Source organism: Peromyscus leucopus, chromosome 19 (assembly GCF_004664715.2).
Source record: "Peromyscus leucopus breed LL Stock chromosome 19, UCI_PerLeu_2.1, whole genome shotgun sequence".
NCBI classification, from domain to species: Eukaryota; Metazoa; Chordata; class Mammalia; order Rodentia; family Cricetidae; genus Peromyscus; species Peromyscus leucopus.
This window is the reverse complement of record NC_051079.1, coordinates 45,406,248-45,425,063: the sequence shown is the minus strand read 5'-3', so window position 1 is coordinate 45,425,063 and position 18,816 is coordinate 45,406,248. Positions and strand designations below refer to the sequence as shown.

The 18,816-nt window shown below is 40.4% G+C and overlaps 1 protein-coding gene and 1 long non-coding RNA gene across 2 annotated transcripts in view; one reads left to right on the top strand and one right to left on the bottom strand.

The window, feature by feature from the left end:
• The window catches only part of Fbn2 (fibrillin 2), a 211,793-nt gene that overhangs the window by 121,902 nt on the left and 71,075 nt on the right, over positions 1–18,816 (top strand). The window contains 6 exon segments of the mRNA XM_028891611.2: positions 696–749; positions 2,714–2,839; positions 5,624–5,749; positions 10,424–10,543; positions 17,287–17,424; positions 18,335–18,385. Of these exon segments, the coding sequence (XP_028747444.1) occupies positions 696–749; positions 2,714–2,839; positions 5,624–5,749; positions 10,424–10,543; positions 17,287–17,424; positions 18,335–18,385 (615 nt within the window).
• On the bottom strand, positions 10,185–10,689 carry LOC119086274. The gene is made up of 2 exons (XR_005089521.1): positions 10,477–10,689; positions 10,185–10,305 (listed from the first exon to the last, which is right to left on the bottom strand). It is a non-coding gene; the product is annotated as an uncharacterized LOC119086274 (long non-coding RNA).

Here is an 18,816-nt window from a genome sequence, read left to right as displayed (position 1 = left end):
AAGTTATCATTACTTGTCTAAGTTTCGCCAAGTTGGAAAGACCCAACTACATCAGTAAGAGACTGATACAGAAATTGAGTCCCTCCATATCTCTGTGAATAAAATACTGATGCTCCAGTAAATGGGGCATTGACATGACATGTCTGTGACAATTCTCAGGACCCAAGCCTGTTACTCTGCTCATCTTAGTGACTTTGGACAAACTACTGTGTTACTCTTCTTCAGTTTTCTCTCTTGTAAGAAGGAAAAAACGTTTCTAGTTGGTGGTATTAGGACAAGTAGATTATTAGTTCTAAAATGGAGACTACCTGGTATTGGGTAAACATGATGATGTAAGTTTTGACCCTTGTCATGTTATCATGGAGGAAAAAAGACAAAAACAATATGATGACATGTCTTAGATTAAAGTTGCATGTGAAAAGTATTCTAACATTTATCAATGTATCGAGATCATCCTGAACCATGGTTACAAGCAATTCTACTACTTAGACTTTTCTATGATTTTTAGAATTCTTGAAATAATTATGTTCTAGAAAACAGTGATTTTTTTTAGTATTAAAGTGAATTTACATAAAATTGTTATGTTAATGACCGAGTGTGGAGTAAGCCTGTTTTAAATTTCCTATTTCCATCGTTATATTAATGACTTGTGGAGTGGGCATGGCTTAACATTTCTGTTTGTTTTGTTCCCACAGCTGAGTTCCATGGCCTCTGTAGCAGTGGAGTGGGTATCACCGTGGATGGAAGAGGTAATTCTGCTCAACGCTCAGTCTCACGACTGTAAAATATAAATATATAACTCTGATCAGCATATGAATATGGCTATATTTACCGTGAAGGTACACAGATGGAGAATGAGAGGGTGAACCATCTTCCGGAGAAATAGTTGTTAACTTAGATGACGTTAAATGGCATTTCACATGTGGCAACTTTTCATTACAGGTAGATATTTATTCATTAAAAGTACTTCACTGAGAACCTTACTACCAAGCCGCATTGTATTTGGAATTTTCTCCGGTCTTGCCTGGCCTTGCGGTCTGGAGGAATCTCTTCCACCCATGGTCCTGTAGCCACTTATAAAATAATTACTCGGGGGCTTACTATTAATTACAAACTGTTTGGTCTATGGCTCAGGCTTTTTGCTAGCTAGCTCTTATAACTTAACTCTATCTATTCCTATTAATCTGTGTTTTGCCACGTGGCCATGACATTATTGGTCTGCTGGCATCTTGTTGCTCCTTCGGCAGGAGGCTCTCATCTCTCTCATCCCACCTTTCTCTTTCCTGTCTCCTTGGATTTCCCACCTGACTCCAAGCTGCCTTGCCATAGACCACAGAAGCCTATTTATTAACCAGTGGGAACAACATATATTCACAGGGTACAGATAGACATCCCACAGCACCATGCCCATGATTTTATTGAAGACAGCACTACACCAAATAATTATACAGATAGAGCTAGAAAAATACCCATCTTTAAGGATATTTGATGTTGATCAGGTCTGAAATATACTGTCCCAAAATAACTAAGATGGTTTATGCTGAAAAACCACCAACATGTTTCAGTCTAACTGCAGAAGTAAAATTTATTCAAGTTTTCTTATTTCAAATTTGGCATTATCTTTTAACAAAACCCTGACAGAGAAGCAAGTGCATCTGTGTTTGCATGTGTATAGGCTTGTGGCTGTGTTTGAGGAGTTTGTAAATCTTCAGGCACTGTTGGTGAGTTTTAAATATCTGAAATCAAAGAAAGAGGCAGAATTTTACTGGGATATTTTTCCCAAATATAAAATGAAAAGTTAGGTAAATAATCAGAGAGTTTCTAAGGAGTTCCTTTTAGTTCCTATTTTTTTTTTCTTTTTTCTTTTTTAAGACAGTGCTCGAAGCCCAGGCTGGCCTTTACTTCCTGATTCTCCTTCCCTGTCCCAGGTGCTAGAATTATAGGCAAGTTCTGGCTGCCTGATCCTTTCCAGTTCCTATAAACAATCATCAGAATTGGATCACAGTGAAGAAAATGGGAGTTTTGTACCACAGTATTTTGTTGTTGTTATTTTGTTTTATTTTTGTTTTGGTTTCTTCCCTGTCAGTGACCTCCTACCAGAGACCCCTGCCTGTTGGGAACTGTATGTTTGCTTCACTGGAGTCCAAGTGCCACTGTCCCTGGGCAGCATGGCAGTTGTCATGTCCCTGGCTTATTATAAAGCATTGTGTTGTCAAGTAGCTGTGTTGGAGTGTTTTCTGGATTCATTCTAACGCATGAACAATGAGAAGCACTGTGTCCTATTATTTAAATAAATGCTAAATATGAGAAGAAAGCAAGAACATCCTGTGACTATAAAATCATACAGGCCTTCCTAATAAATCTCTGTGTTTTAATTAGATGGCTATAATACCCATTAAATTGAGTTTTCCTTTAGATTTTGAGCCAACAGCCTATAAATGTTCTTTATTAATTTTGTCGAAAATATAGACATACTACATGACTTAATTATTTAGGTGCTGCCAACTCCTTTCATTTTTTTTTCTCTTGACTTACCAGTGAAGTGTCTTGTGTCCTTCAGTTTTATTTTCTTATTATCTTTCCTTTTTCTTTCTAAAAGGCAAATTGTAGGTTTTCAAGGTTAGATACTCCAGGCATCAAACGCTCCTTATTAGACCCTCATTTGTCAACAAACAGGTGTCTGTAGGTGTTAAGCATGCTATATTTCCTGCAGATATCAACGAGTGTGCTTTGGACCCTGACATTTGTGCCAATGGGATCTGTGAAAACTTGAGGGGAAGCTACCGCTGTAACTGCAATAGTGGCTATGAGCCAGATACTTCTGGAAGAAACTGCATTGGTAAGTTCCTGGTGGTATATGGACAAGAGCCACTCACATTCTTTAATTCCATGGGTAAGAGAAGAAACAGCCATTAATGATGAAAACTAGAAATTCCCTAGCTTCTCTTATTGCCTTTGTATTGTACATTGATACAAAAGTATTAGAATTGAGTTCCACAACACAGCATCCAACCTGTTGGGGTACTTGTGTATTTAGATAATCTTTTCCCAAATGAGTGAATATGACTGAATTATTCACCCCCTGCTTCTCTGTAGTTATCTTAATCCTAAATGTTTTCAGTGAGGCGTGGACTTCAAAAGCTAATACCCTTGATAATGATAAGTTGGGAAAGTGCAGTGTTCCAGGTTGGCAGAACCTTGACCTTATCAAAAAACCGCTAGTTGCTGCTGCATGCCTAAATATGATAGCTGAAATAACTAACTTATAAAAACTATGTAAATAAAAACCTCATGTGTAACTTATATTCAGCAGAAGGAAAAGGAGGACGATCAGGATGCCTCCAGTCCAGTGCTTTATTAGTTTATATATTTAAGAGACTGGATAGAATCAACACTGTCTGGAAGAACAATTGAGTCATTTTCATAAAATGAGAATTATTGGAGCTATCATTATATAGAATACTTACAAATTATCTATAATGCCTTTTACAAGCCAGCAGTTGATGGTTATGAGTAGGAAACTTAATATTCTGTGTTTCTGCTAATGGTTTTATTACTTAACATACCCATTTGATCTTGAGTTTAAGATGTATACAGATGGACTTAAATTGCTTTCTTATTATTATCTACTTAAATAGATTGTACACATACAGGAAAGGGTACCAGCCAAAGGTCACTGAACAGTTCTAAAAGCATGCAGATGAGCCAGGAGTTTGGGACCGTGGCTAGGAGCTTGCCTAGAACTATGGAAGCCATGGGTTCAATCCTCAGCACTACATAAACCAAGGGTGGCGGCCCACCCATAATCCCAGAATTTGGGAGTCAGAGGATCAGGAATTCAAGTTCAACAGCTGTCATAGTCCCAGACCAGCCAGGCTGGAAATCCTGTCTCAATAAATAAATAAATACAAACCAAGCCATCTTTTATTCAGCAGAAGCAAGGGCACTTCCAAATGAGCGTGTGGGTGGGGCCCTTTTAAAACCAAGAAAAATTTTGTGAACATTCCCACTCAGAACTCAGCTCGGACACTTTACATACATGTAATGCTTGTTAAAATTTATAGATGGAGGAATTGGAGAGATGTTGCAGCAGTTGAGAGCATTGGCTGCCCTCCCCGTGGACCAGGATTCAGTTCCCAGCACCCACATGGTGGTTCATAACTATCTGTGACCCCAGTTGTCAGGAAATGTGATGCCCTCTGTTGCTCTCCACAGACATTGTGTGCACGCATGCATGCAGACAAACACACACCCAGAGATAACATAAAAAACATGTAAGTCTTATCAAGTGTTTGACTTACCACTTTCTTACCCATTTCTCATGGAATTGAACTGTGTCCCTCAGTAAACATACATCAACATCCTCAACCTTAGTAACACAGTATGTGACCTCATTGGGATTAGATTTTTTTTTTAATGTGTGTCTGATTTTTTTTTGAGAAGTTCATATGTGCACACAAAGCATTTTCATCATACATCTCCTGCCTCTCCCCCAGCGCCTTCTACACCCACCTCTCCATCTTCTACTCTCCCACCCCTTCCAACTTCATCCCTTTAAAAAAAATGACCAGTTGAGTCCGATTTGGGCCGCACATATAAGCATACATGTATCACCACTCACTCGAGCTCGGTCAACCTACGGGGGGCCACACCCTAACGAAAAGTGACTGGGTTTAGACAATTCTCAGTTAAATCAGTTAAAAAGTCGGAATCAGAGCAAAACATTGCATCCAGAGTGGGGAAAGATAAAAACTACCGATGGCGGTGATATGTGAAATCATTTTCTGATCCCCATTTTCAGTATCGTCAGGGTGACACCATGTCCTCTGACAAAGGGGGGCAGCTGTGTGCAAGATGAAACGTGTAACGTGAAGCCAAAGGCCCTCCTTATCCCCAAGTATAGTTACTATTTCTTCCTCTTGGTAACTCTGCTTGCTGATAAACAGTCGTTGCCTATAATCTCAGCCCACAGTGAGTGAATTTGATGCCAGCCTGAGCTACACGGTGAGATCTGTTCCAAATAAAATAAAGTGAGATAAAGTTGAGGTGAACTTTTGAACCAACTGCAGGTTTTAAACCCTCTTCTCTGGGCCACGCCGGATGGCGAGAGGAATGTACAAAATGCATCAACAGTGTTCCCCTAGTAACTCTTCTTCCTTCGCTGAAAACACAATGGGAATGTTTTCCTTAACCAACACTTAACGCATTCTTGGAATTGTAACCAGAAAAAAAAAAAATGAAAAATACCATATTCTTATTATATATAAGTTTACTGGCAAATGAGTTTAACTTTCTCATATATTTTATCAGTGCTTTAAATGTAAAAATAAACCTAACATAATCCCATTTAGGGGAAAAAAAAAAGGTAACTGAAGAAAAAGAAAGAAAGAGCCCTGGCTATGTCTTACATATTGCCAAAGGATTTCAGAAGATCTTTAAAAGCATCCACCAGTGTAAGAATGTACTGTGTGAATAGCATGGGTATATTTGCTCTAGTGTGGCATAAAGATACGGAGCCAGAGAGGAGAGTGGGGGACAAAACCCAATAAAAATAAAACGTAGGTGGTCCGTGTGATATGCCTTTAACCATTCCCACCTCCTGTCTTCCGCTGACTGCTTGCAGACATTGATGAGTGCTTGGTAAACAGACTGCTGTGTGACAATGGCCTGTGCAGAAACACCCCGGGAAGTTACAGCTGCACCTGTCCCCCTGGCTATGTGTTCCGGACGGAGACGGAGACCTGCGAAGGTAAGGGCTGTCTGTCTTCCTTCACTTGGCATGTCCGCGCCCAGGAAGCCTCTCAAGCTATATCAACAGCAGTCACAGCGAGGGGGTGTCGTCAAAACACGTGTGTGAATATCTTCCCTGTTTTATGATCTCTGTCCACTGATTTGGAAGTTCTGGAAAAGGTATTCACATAAACACAATTTGTAAACACTGTTGGTTTGTTCTGTTCACATAGAATATCAACAAGCACTTGGAAAAACTAACACAAAGAGCCATGTTATTTTACTTGTTAAAATAAAATATTTAATTTTGTTCACTTGGTTTACCCTTTAAAAAAAAAATCACTGTGACACATTAACCTACAAACCTACATTCCAAAAGCACTCAGCTGCCAGCCTCTTCATTATGAAATGGATGGTTCACAGTGTCAACCCAGGAACATGTTTGGAACCGATGTGAAACAAAGTCCTCACGGAAATATGTAGTCTATGAAAATTATCCTTTCCATTTGACAAGTTGAAGGCTATCATTTGGGTTTATAGACCCAAATTAGGTCAGGATTTTAAAACTTCTTCTTTTATGCCATGAGTTTCTGCGGGGCAAGTTGCTTGAACAAATTAAATGGTGGAGGAGGTCTCTGTTTTCAGTGAGGCTCAGGCTGTTAATAAGTGCATTCAGTGATGATTTGATATCTTAATCAGAGTTCTGTTTCAGAATAGTCTGTCTCTTCACTACCGTTCATTTCGTCCTTTAGTTTCTACGAGGTGGACCTGTGGAGGATTCCTATCCTATGCTTGAATCCAGTTACTGCTTCCAAATAGTAGCTTGTTTTAAGAAAGTTAATATTAATTAATGCAGAATGACCCTTTCCTTTTCTGGGGGCGTAATTGTTCCTTAATGACTCCACACCCAGGAAAAATGCAATAGCACTATATTATAGCCAAAAAAGAAAAGAAAAGATGTTAGCATTCTCTCCTCATCTTCTTCTTTAACTTCAAAGCATTCTTGTGGACAGAAGCAAGTTAGGACTATTGAACAAGATGCCAGAACACAAATGTCTCCGCTGAAGCCAGTGGAATGCAATTGCAAAGCACAGTACTAAGTTTGGATTGAGTCGGAGGGACGCCTGAAGAACAGTAATTAACCAAGGAGGGGGTGGATAACCATTTACATAAAATCACATTTTCCTAAACTTAGCTGAGGTAATTGTTTCCCTTATTGTCTGACAGGACACACCCATCCGTCCCAGATTGGAGTACTTGGCTTCTCTTCACAGATGGCTAGAGGTTCCCTAAGAGTGAGGGGCATTTGTTGGTAAACTCAGCTCAGGCACCTCAACTATACGTGTGACATTTTCGATTTTCTGGCTTCCATTCTCACTCCTCACACTCATTGTTCTTCAACATTCTCCGAGAAAAGATTGTCTAGTAGATTTGCCTATATTGTTTTTTTTCAGAGGGATGAAATAGGGAGTTTCTAGCATTTGTGTTTTTCGTGGGTATTCCTTCTTCTGCTGCTGCATTTATCCATTTTACCAATTCAGTTCTCTATTAAAAAGGTAAGTTTGTCTAAATTCCAGGAAACTTAAAAAGCAAGAGTAGATGAAATGCCATCTTGATTAACTCAGAGCTATTGATGATTAAGGTCTGGTTTCCCATCTGTCATATGCAACTATAACCTCTGGTGATCACATGAGCAAAAGAGTGGGAACTACATGGCTGGGCTCTGGTTCTGTGGTATGTACCCTGAATTGTCAAAACAAGTAAGACAGTGTTGAAAGGTACCGATAGGTAAACTAACAAGCATGTAAAAGACCAAATGACATTTAGTAGCAAAATGTTGGATGGTCACATAAATTTTAAGGCACTTCAGTGGCAAATCAGTCAACAAGGAATGGTGGAGAAACTTCTTGACTTACTTTGTTCAAGGGGCACTTGTTCTTAATAAACCTTAGTCCTTCCTTTGAATGGAAATGACCTTTATCTGTTATTCACAGGAAAGACGTTCATGGTGTATGAATAAAAATGAAACGATAGAAAAATATTTGGGCTCCAACCTTACGATGTTGGTGAAATTTAAAAAAAAAAAAATTAAAATGATTTACACAGGAAACTTTCCCAAATAACTTTTTTACCCATTGTTAAATTATTTGCGTTTCATTTAAAGTTTTCCTCACGACTACGTATGTGCAGACCAGAAGTCACTCATCTCTTGTCTCCTTGGCATCCCTACCTCTACCATTGGGCACAGTCAATTTGTCAGCCTGAGCTCTATCCACTCTAGTCTTCCTTATTAATTTCCAAGGACTAGACAGAGAATTAGGACTGGGTTCTTTGCAAATTTCAGCTTTCTGTATATGTATTTTCTCTGTTCACTCATTCTATTTGTAGTTTATGTTTTCAATAGATTAATTTAAATATATAATAAACAACAGTACCAATAAGCAGGAAGTTCCTCTGTATTTTTTAGGCTGAGGTTACAAAAAAATTATTTCATTTTGCTTGAGCTTAGAGAGTCTGCGAATGTTAAAATTTTGACATCAAGTACTGTGGTTTAGATTGTGTTCCCAGTGACATAACTAGTTAAATGTAAACCAGATGTGCTTTGAAGTTCATTTCCAGAAATGTACAGTGAACTGTTTCAATTTCTGGTTCCATGACATTTATGCCATAAAAACATTGTATTTAAGGGAAAACTAAATAGTTGATATTTGTAGTTGTTGCTGGACATGTTTTTGAGTTGGCCATTGCTTAATTCAAAATGGATATTTGTAAAACTATGGTATCAGCACTTTATCTTTGGGGGGAGTCTTCTCACAAATAAATTAATTGGAGAATTAAATGTGGACTGTCCTCTGATGGAATGCCTACTTCCCGCTCTCCCTAGTATTTTTTTGTATGTGTGTGTGTGTGCGCTTACATTTTCATGAAAGGATTTCAATATTGTAGAATATTTGCTTTCATTAAAAAACCTTCCATTTGAATTAGTGTATTATAAATACTTGCATTTCTCTTTTAAGAAATCTTTTTCCATTGCAAGCAACCTGAAAGCAAAATGCACTCATATTTCCCCAAAAAATTTATAGTTCAAGAGCTAAATTAATACCTGCGCACATCTTCAGACATTCTGAAGTGGCGGTAATTGCTCTCTGCACAGGTTTTTTTAATTAAAATATAATTATATAATTCTCTCCTCATCTCTTCTCTCTCTCCCACTCTTCCCATGCACTCATCTTTCAAGTTCATGGCCTCTGTTTCTCTAGTTGTTGTTACATATGTGAGTCTAAATATATAAATCTAACCTGCTCAGTCCACATAATGTTACTTGTATGGATATGTTTTTAGGGTTGACCACTTGCTACTGAATAACCAATTGGGGGATCTTCCCTGCTCTCAACATTCCTTACTTGCCTATAGTTCTTTGTTTAGGGTTTAAGCTGGCATGAGCTTTCTCCCTCCCATGTTAGCACATCTTTGGTCTTTGTACATAGATTTTTGAGTTGATATTTTTAACCCATTGGCTGGCAGTTCAGCTCTGAGCCTGCCCCTTTCAGGACTAGTTTATTTATATTTACTTGAGTTAATCGGGATCAAGCATTAGAGCCTTCTAGCTTTACTTACAAATCTTCTCCAATATTTTAAATAAAAAAGTGTCTATACTAAATCCAAAGATAGGTATTGAAGGGCATGTCTCCTTGGGATTTCAGAGTCCCTATTATTTAACCTAAAAGTATTGACGTACATTGCTATGTTTGGAGTACTTAAGCAAGGAGAGATGGGATTGAGTGGCAGCTTTTGTAGCTGAGTAACTGGATTGAATGGAAAGTCTCCTTGATGTTATTGTTCATATTTTAACCCATGTTTACCTTTTATTAACTCACGTGTTAAGGTATTTAACTTTATAACTTTGAGAATTTCTTAGACGCCTCTTGAAAACGTAGGAGTACTATGATTCTATTTGCTTTTGACATCAACAAGACTTACTTACATTACTAGTATATCATTTGACTTAAGACTGAGAGCCGTAATCATTGGAGTCCTACTGAGTGCAATCAAAGCTAGTACTTTCTTTCTATTTTTAATGGTTCTAGAGATTAGATTTAGGGCCCAAGTTATGTGCTCTGCCACTGAACAATTCCCCCACCCTACCCCAGCTCTAGTTTTCCTAATTTATGCCTTACCAAAGTAATTCATGTAACTGTAAAGGGCTCAAGAAAGAACGGTGGATAGTGACTGGGGAAAATTCTGGAGCCAGGATGAATATCCCAGTCCCTGTTTCCTGATTTCCCTCTAGGAGTTCAGAATTAAAGCCAATGTTGGCATGCTTTTCTCTTCAAGCTTCACAGAACTATGAGAGACAAAAAACAGTCAGCCTTTGTTATGCCAAACGATTACAGCCTATTAAGGAGCTAACCAAATCAACTCTATGTACTTAGAGTCATAGAAGGAACACATACTGAACCCTTTTCCAAATAGGCTGTTCCTGATGGTCCTACCGAGTCTTTAGTCATGTAGATGTGCATCTACGCTGTAGACCACATGTCTTCGTTCCCCATTCACTTCAGGCCTTGTAGATCCCTATTAAAAGTATAAGAGCCAAGTTTACCAGACATTCTGGCATAGCGAGGCTTGCTGGGATAATATTTTCCAGAAACCCATGGCAGCTCTAACGGAATCTTTTCCTTCTGCATTGTAGATGTAAATGAATGTGAGAGCAACCCATGTGTCAATGGGGCCTGCAGGAACAACCTCGGCTCCTTCCATTGTGAGTGTTCGCCCGGCAGCAAGCTCAGCTCCACGGGATTCGTCTGCATCGGTGAGATTCCTACAGGGAGTCCCTGGGAAGGTCTTCCCACACCTCAGCCTTCCTGTGGTGGAAACAGAACAAGAACAGAAGTTAGGCAGGCTGTTCCATTCTAGAACGCCCCCCTTTTCACGTCAATAGATACGTGACGCTGTGGTTGTACGCGCTTCTCTACATACACATTTCGTTGTACCCTTCAAATGCTTTAGGCACGGGTACAGTTGAATCCTGTCACAGATCTTTAAACCTTCTTTCGTAATCAAAGACATGATGGGATTTGGATTCAGTTCACAGAACAAGAATTTGAAGATTTTTAAACATGAACACACAGAGGGAGTTTAGTATTTTCCTTTCTCTCATCCATCACAAGTTGATAGGCTCCAGAGAAAAGAAGATAAGTGTTCTTTTGCTTTGGAAAATCTCTAGGGATAATACTATGACTCAAAATGTCTAAGGCCAGTTCTTTTATTCCAAGTTTTGTTCCAAGATAAGTTTTTGATGTATAGTCCAGCCTGGCCTAGGACCTGATTCAGAGCTGGCTGATTGGGAATTCACAATTCCTCTGTCTCAGCTTCAAAGATCCTGAGATTGCAGGCATGAGCCACCATGCCTGCTTAAGACCAGGTCTTGGTAATGACACAGAATGTATACAGAGCAAGATAGTCTGATCTAGGAAAAAATGTCATGTGTCAGGGAAAGTCTGCCCCAGACATTTCTCTGTACATCTAGCAGCATGCCACAGTCCCCATGGATACCTAACATCCACCTTTAAAGGGAGCTTTCCATGGTGTCATATAAATGGGCTAGTCCTTGTTTGTTGTCTAGCCAAAATGCATTAGTGATTTAATAGTTAAGTAAAGACACAAGTATTTTTATCATTGTCTCCATAGAGAGTTGGATGCTAGCGTACCTACTTGTTTTTAATTCGAAATGACCAAGACCCAGATTATCAATGGAACCCTCTTTGGAGTCATGTGTTCATTTCCTAGTGAAACATGGCCACTGAAATCTTAGCACTGCTCAGCTTTCCTTTCAAAAATCAGTTGCCACACACCTGGGGTAGGGCTTCATTTTTTTTAAACCTAATTACTAGTGTTTGGAGGTATGGGTACTAGATCTGTAAAGCAGAAATATTTTTGCTAAGGCACGATTTACAACTAAGATGGAATTATTTATATTATATAAAGGAAATGAACTCAGCATCAGTTAATTAATAGTCTGAGAAAGCGATCTGTATGCCACTTGAGCATCAAAGACATCTTCCTTTCTGATTCATTATACAGACTTTTATCATCCTGGCCTTTTGTCCTTATAGTTATTAATGAAACAAAGACGTCCTATTCCCAAATCATTAAATCATTCTTCCATTTGCCAACAACTAAACACCACCACATTTCCCGGGCCAGTGTCTTAAGTTTTTCATTCGTTATGATAAAATGTGTTTCCGTTGGTTTTCTCTTGCCACCATGTGAATCCCAGGAATAGAACTCACCAGGCTTGTTGGCAAGCATGCTTACCCACTGAGACACCTCTCCAACCTGCCTTGAATGTGTTTTCAATGGGGCTGTCAGTGACTCTAATCAGTGACTACCCCACCACTTCTAGTCACAAGGTCTAAGTCATTAAGGAATGAATATTCTACTTTTTGGTTACTAATTTGAAGTTAAGAGCATCTGGGACTTCATTGTATACTAAGAATAGTTGCAGAGTTCGAGTTAATCCATCGATATACCAAAGATGATCCTAAGTGGTTTTGTAAGTGTTTAAAAGACTATCGTATTCTGGTTAGTGTTGTTAACCTTGACAGAACAACACACTTGATTCACTTTTCCTGGGTGGTACAGCTCTAGTGCCATAGTGCCATATAATCCAGACCTATGTCCCTTGTCTTCGTCCTGGGTCTGCATGCACTCTGGCCTTATGTCCCTAACTCCCAGGGACATAAAAGAACAGCAGCTTTCCCGCTATTGGATGCCAGGTCTATTCCTTATGGTAGACTATTAGCAAAGAAGTCTGTCACTCGCTCTCTCAGGATCTGCATTGTGGGCATCCCAAGTGCAACTATTTCCTGACTTCTTTTTTTAAAATATCTTTTGCTGTGTCATTTTTACCCACCTGACATCCAACCTGAAGTATATCACCAGTTGGTCCTTAATCTCTTGGCCTCCCTGTGTGCACTCACCCCTGTTTCTCAATTCTGTGGATCCATCCTCACCTTTCCATGAATTCCAAGCCTATGTTTCCACCCGGCTGCAACTTTTCCATTGGGATGTCTCGTGACATCTCAACAGAACATGTCTAAAACCAGGTTCTGATTTTCTAACTCAGCTCTGTTTCCTGGACACATATTTATCTTGGCCAATGGCAGCTCCATTCTCTCAATTGTCACTCCCAAATTCTCCTCCTTAGCCCTGATCCCTTACTCTCAAGCTTTCCGTTGAATCTATAAACAGGATCTATTGATTTTGTTTCCTGGTTACCCGTATTTCAGCCACTTTTCATCCTCCACCCATTATTTCCCCTCTGATTTTAAAATTAATTCTTTTAGGTTAGCTTCCCGTAGTAATAGATTTCATCACAGCATCTTCACACACACACATCCTGTTTTACTGAGTTCTGATTCATCACCACCCTGTCCTCCTCCATTAGGCCCCGTCTGTGACTGTCTCTACACAAACCAATTCATTCTCTTTCCCTAATTGGTACCCTTTCAGCTTTCCTAATGTATATATATTCCATTATTGTGTCTATTTGCTACCTCCCTTAAAAATCTCTTATTCTCCACTCATCATCCCCTTTCTAGTTGTGATATGCAAACATGTATGTATGAATACCCACAAGAACACACACAGAGAGAGATTTAAATCTATGTTCTACATACAATATTTGTCATTCTGAGTCTTGCTTATTTTCACTTAACATAGCCATTTCCAGTTGGGTCAATTTTCCTATGAAAGTCATCATTTGATTTTTCTTCATGACTACCCAAGATTCCATTATGTCTACGGACATATTTTCTGTATGTGTTTGTATGTAGATGCACATCTAACCTGGTTCCATTTCTTGGTGTTTATGAGTTGTGAAGCTATAAACACGGATGTGTAGGTATCGCTGTCATATGTTGACCCAGTCTTTTGTCCTTTGGGCGTATACCAAGGAGTGATATTACTGAGTCATCTGTTGTAATTCCGTTTTCAGTTTCTTGAGAAGCCTCCACACTGATTTTGAGTGGTCCTGTGCTAAGTTCCACTCCTGGTGACAGTGGACAAGGTCCCTCTTTCCCACACCCTGGCCAGCCTGTGCTGTCTTTAGCCTTCTTGATGATAGCCGTTCTGACTAGGGTGAGATGGAATGTCAAAGCAGTTTACATTTGCACTTCCCTGGTGGCTAGGGCTGTTGAACACATTTCGAAGTGTTTATTGGCTGTTTGTATTTCTTCTTTGAGAACTAACTGTTCAGTGCGTTAGTCCGTGTATTCATTTGATGACTTGGGATTTTTTTTTTCCAGGGGAGAGGGGTAACTTTTGTAAATTTATGTGTGTACTGGATTTTAAACCCTGTGTGATGCAGAGCGGGTAAAGATTTCTCCCTTCTGTAGTCTAGTTCTCACTCTGGTGACCATTTCCTTTCCCGTGAAGAAGCTTAATCTTTGTTGTCCAGTTCTCCTCTTAATACTATTGATTCCATTTTCCTTTTACTCCCAAACATGTTGCCTACAGTATTTCTGCACTGGCCTCAGCTTATCCTTGGAGAGAGAAGTCAGCATGACATTCCTTTGTGGGAACTGGAGTTGTAAACACGGTGGCTCCTCCATTTCTTCAGAGCAAGGGCGGCCATCCTTGCCAAAGCTTTGGTCACTTTCATGACCCCCTCCTCCTGTGCCCATCCCCTACAGCCCTGCCTGCTGCCCTCCACCCTGAGCCACACTGGCCTTCGCTCATGCATGTCCAGCATGCACCCACTGTTCTTGATCGCTGTGGCTAGAATGGTCCTCATCCAGGTTCTGTGTCTTGTCCTCTTCCTGTTTCTATTAAGCTGTCAGAGTTGGTGCTTCTCTGAGCATCCTGAATAAAGTCTCTCTGTCTGTCTGTCTTTCCTTCCTCCCACGATGTTAAACCTGATTTATTTTATTCAGAGATTTTAATTAACCCATAATCAAATCTCTATACCTATATATCTGTGTAGATGCAAAAATCATGAGGGAGAGTATCAGCGAGTCCCTAACCTGCGTCTTAGTGCACAGTGCCACCCTAAGAAGTGAAGTATTGCATGGTGAGGGCCTAGAATCTGACTTCACTGACTTGAATCTTGATGCCGGCACCCAAATACTTGATTGGCCTTAGGTATACTGAGTAAGTAAAGAGGGTCTGGAATGACTCTGGTTGCTAGCCCTGTGAATAGTAGCAATTGCTATCACAGTTTATCTTACTCTGAATAACAAAAGCCAGAGCGATAAACCAGTTGTTATATGGATAATTGAAGATTTAAATTCCATCTTCTGGAAGGGTCTGTTTTCTTTGTGTCATGGCACTTACAAGTATAAACCTGTAAAGAGTGTTTCATTGGAGAAGGGACAGATGCTGGCTCATGTGTCAGTCTTTCTGGAGTACATAGAGATTTTTCCCAAACCAAAACTTGCCCCATAGGAAAAAGCACAGCAACTGCCTAGCTCCTCCCACACACCCACACCTAGCTCTTCCAACACCAGCAGCTCCTCCATCACCCTCATGCAGCTACTCCAACACCCTCAGCTCCTCCTACACCTTCACCCAGCTCCTCCCACACCCTCAGATCCTCCCATACCCACACCTAGCTCTTCCAGCACCCTCAGCTCCTCCCAGACCCTCAGCTGCTCCCAGACCCTCAGTTCCTCCCAGGCCCTCAGCTCCTCCTACACTCTCATCCAGTTCCGCCCACACTCAATTCCTCCTACATCCTCACCCAGCTCCTCCCACACTCTTGCCCACAACTTTTTGTATTAGGTCAAGGAAAGAATTGTTGCTTTAGTTTAATCTCTACCCCCACAGGATTTAGGCCATATCAACTTCTTGTGATATGCCCAGGCATCATCATTCTCTCATAGTTCCCTCTCTGTGTTTATGAAGTCACTTTTGTTTATATTTTATTGTTGAATTTAGAAGTAAAGCTTTGCACATAGAATTAAATGAGATTGCAATAAGTTCTATGGGAATATACTTTGATATTCCTCAATTGTGTGCAGCACTATTGTTATTTTTTTAGCGGCGCTCTTACACTGAGAGGAAAAGTCATGAAACATGACAGAATCCACTAACAAGAGTTTTATTAAGATGAAGAGAAAAGGATAGAAGTGATCAGGCCTCCTGGAAGGACACGTGTGTGAAGGGGGCAGGGGAACATGAGGGCCAGCTTTTAAAGGCCAAGCCACACCTGCACACACGCGTGGCTACTCCACACATGTGCATAGATCATGTGGTTGCACTGCATGCTTTACCCAACCACTCAGCCACGGGGTCATGGGTCACGCAGGACGTATGAACTGGAAATGACTGATTGTCCTGCTGGGCATGCTTGACCATGCCTGACCATGGGGGTGTGGTGGGAATTTCTATCAAATATGTTCTAGTGTTTGTTATCAGAATCGAATCATCTGAGATGATCAAGAATGCAGATTTCTTAGCTGTACACCCAGAGCTATGCATCTGCAATTAATCAGGAATATTGCCAATGTCATGCACACTCAACTGAGAGCCACAGTTCTACAAAGAAAATTAAGCATGTAGTTGTATAGGCAGTCAATACTGGCCCTATCACTTGAAATAAATTCGTTGCCACTACTTCAGAATCAGTTGTCATTTACTCCTTGTTCAACTAAAGTCTGTTGTTGTATCAAAAGCTCCACTCACCACTGGCCATACCCTACAGCACACGTGGACTCAAAAGCAAGATGCCCGTGGTAGCTCACGAAGATGTCACTGTTTAAAAAGGAAAAGTTAAATGAGATATGGAAACATTTTAAAACTTGGGAGTGGCTATCTCAGGTGGTCAGATTGCTAGGACATTTTTATATTGTCTTTATATTGCTCTGTGCCCTCAAGTCATTGATGATAAATAAACGTGTTAGTTTTTAAGGTAGAGCTAAAATTACACATAAGCACACAGGACAAAATACTAAAAGAAAGCAGCCCTGGTATGACCCAGGGATGACTGGTGGATTTATTTTATGTGTTATTATCATATGTTTGTTATCTTTGTTTTGTTTTGTTTTTTAAGATTGTTTTTTCCAAGCTAGTCATCAAATAAATGTCTTCAGTTAGGGGAATATTGGATCTTCTCAAATAGAATGTAGATCTTGATGGCCTTGTTCGGTGAAGAATGAGGGAAGAATAGAAACAACATATATTTGTTCTTAACTATCAAAGCACGTATCATAAAGATTGTCTCACTCCACCTGTGTTATGGTATTATCATGGCAATGCACCATACTCCTAGTACCAGAATAAACCCTTGGGCAATAGTGATTATTTCTCTAGAGCTTATTAGCAGATACAATTGTACAAACGGCCACATCGTGTGGGATAGTGCAGTTCAATATTTGATTTTTGCCATATTTAAATGCAGGCACATGTTCATACGCTCAAAGAATATGATGTAAAAATGATTTCAAGAATTAATATTCTTGTATCCTTTTTACACTGTAACAAATCCCTTTGGTGTACACAGAGTTCATTTTCTTACGAGATAAGAGCTTCCCAACCTCTCCTCTTCCTTTTCAGACAGCTTGAAAGGGACATGCTGGCTCAACATCCAGGACAACCGCTGTGAAGTGAACATTAATGGGGCCACCCTGAAATCCGAATGCTGTGCCACTCTTGGAGCTGCCTGGGGGAGTCCCTGTGAGCGCTGTGAGCTAGGTAGGAGCCTGACCAGGCCCCCAGACCTGTTGATTAGAATGTCATCTGGGTCAACAGACATTCCTTCTCACAGTGTATCTTTAGTGAGGAAGACCACTATGTTGTAGTCTCTCCAAAATTGTCTTCCTAGGTGTGTAGCTGAGTTTTTCTGGTCTTGCCTGGCCCAAGGTCAGGACAAATCTCTCTCACCAGCCAGTTCCACAGCTGCTCAGACCCAACCAAGTAAACACACAGAGACTTATATTACTTATAAACTGTATAGCCTTGGCAGGCTTCTTGCTAACTGTTCTTATATCTTAAATCAACTCTGTTTCTATTAATCTATAAGTTGCCACGTGGCTCATGGCTTAACGGTATCTTAACATCTGCTTCTCATTGTGGAGGCTGGCAGCGTCTCTCTGCCTCAGCCTTCCACTTCCCAGAATTCTCTTCTCTGCTTATCCTGCCTATACTTCCTACCTGGCTACTGGCCAATCAGCATTTTGTTTATACAGAGTGATATCCACAGCACAGGTGAAATTCATTCTTTAGAAATTTATATTTGCGTTTTCCATTAAGTGTGAGCAGACCACCTAAGTCTCTTAGATGTGGAAAGAGAATTGGCTCAAACGTGGTGTCCTCGTTTGGATGTGTCCCGGGGGACAGGATGGCCTTGTCCTTGAGGCTTTGATTTGTTTGCTTTTAATTCATTTGTCAGTTTGAGCAGAGAGCAATTGACGGGGAAATCATTTCAGTCTGGGTCAACAGGGATGGTGTCAGCAGCACAGCAAGTGGGGAGTTTTCTGAATTGGAGACAACTGGTCCCTTGGCCTGGGTGACCCAGCTTCAAGTTTTAATTCCTTCATACTGAGCCTGACAAATGTATTCTTCTTCTGTAACGAAGTAAAATTCTGCCCTGTTGTGCTTCCAGATGCAGCTTGCCCAAGAGGGTTTGCCAGGATCAAAGGTGTGACTTGTGAAGGTGGGTGTGATTCTTGAGTGAAACAAGTCCTTAAAGAAGAGCTCAGAATTCCCATTCCCTCTCAAGGAGCTAGTCACTCTTTTCCAGACCCTTGAAATTTCAATTAAAATACACTCAGTGTAATCAACACAGTGCTCTTAGGAAATAGCTTTGAGGTTCCCATTTCTCCTCTTTCTACAGTTCCCAAGGAAGTCCCCAGCCTTCAAGGCCCAGAACAGCTGGCAAAGGAGCATGTCTGGGCTGCACTTTTATGGACAGCATGGCTGTGGCCGTCTGCACAGCTGGTGCCCAGGAAAGCTGGTGGCTGCGCTGTGGAATATTTTTGCTTTAACTAAAGTAATAATCCACACCATGCTGTTGCAGATTGAATACTCTACACAGGAAATGAGGCTACACCTGCTTTTTCTATTAGTAACGTCTTTACCCTTCTG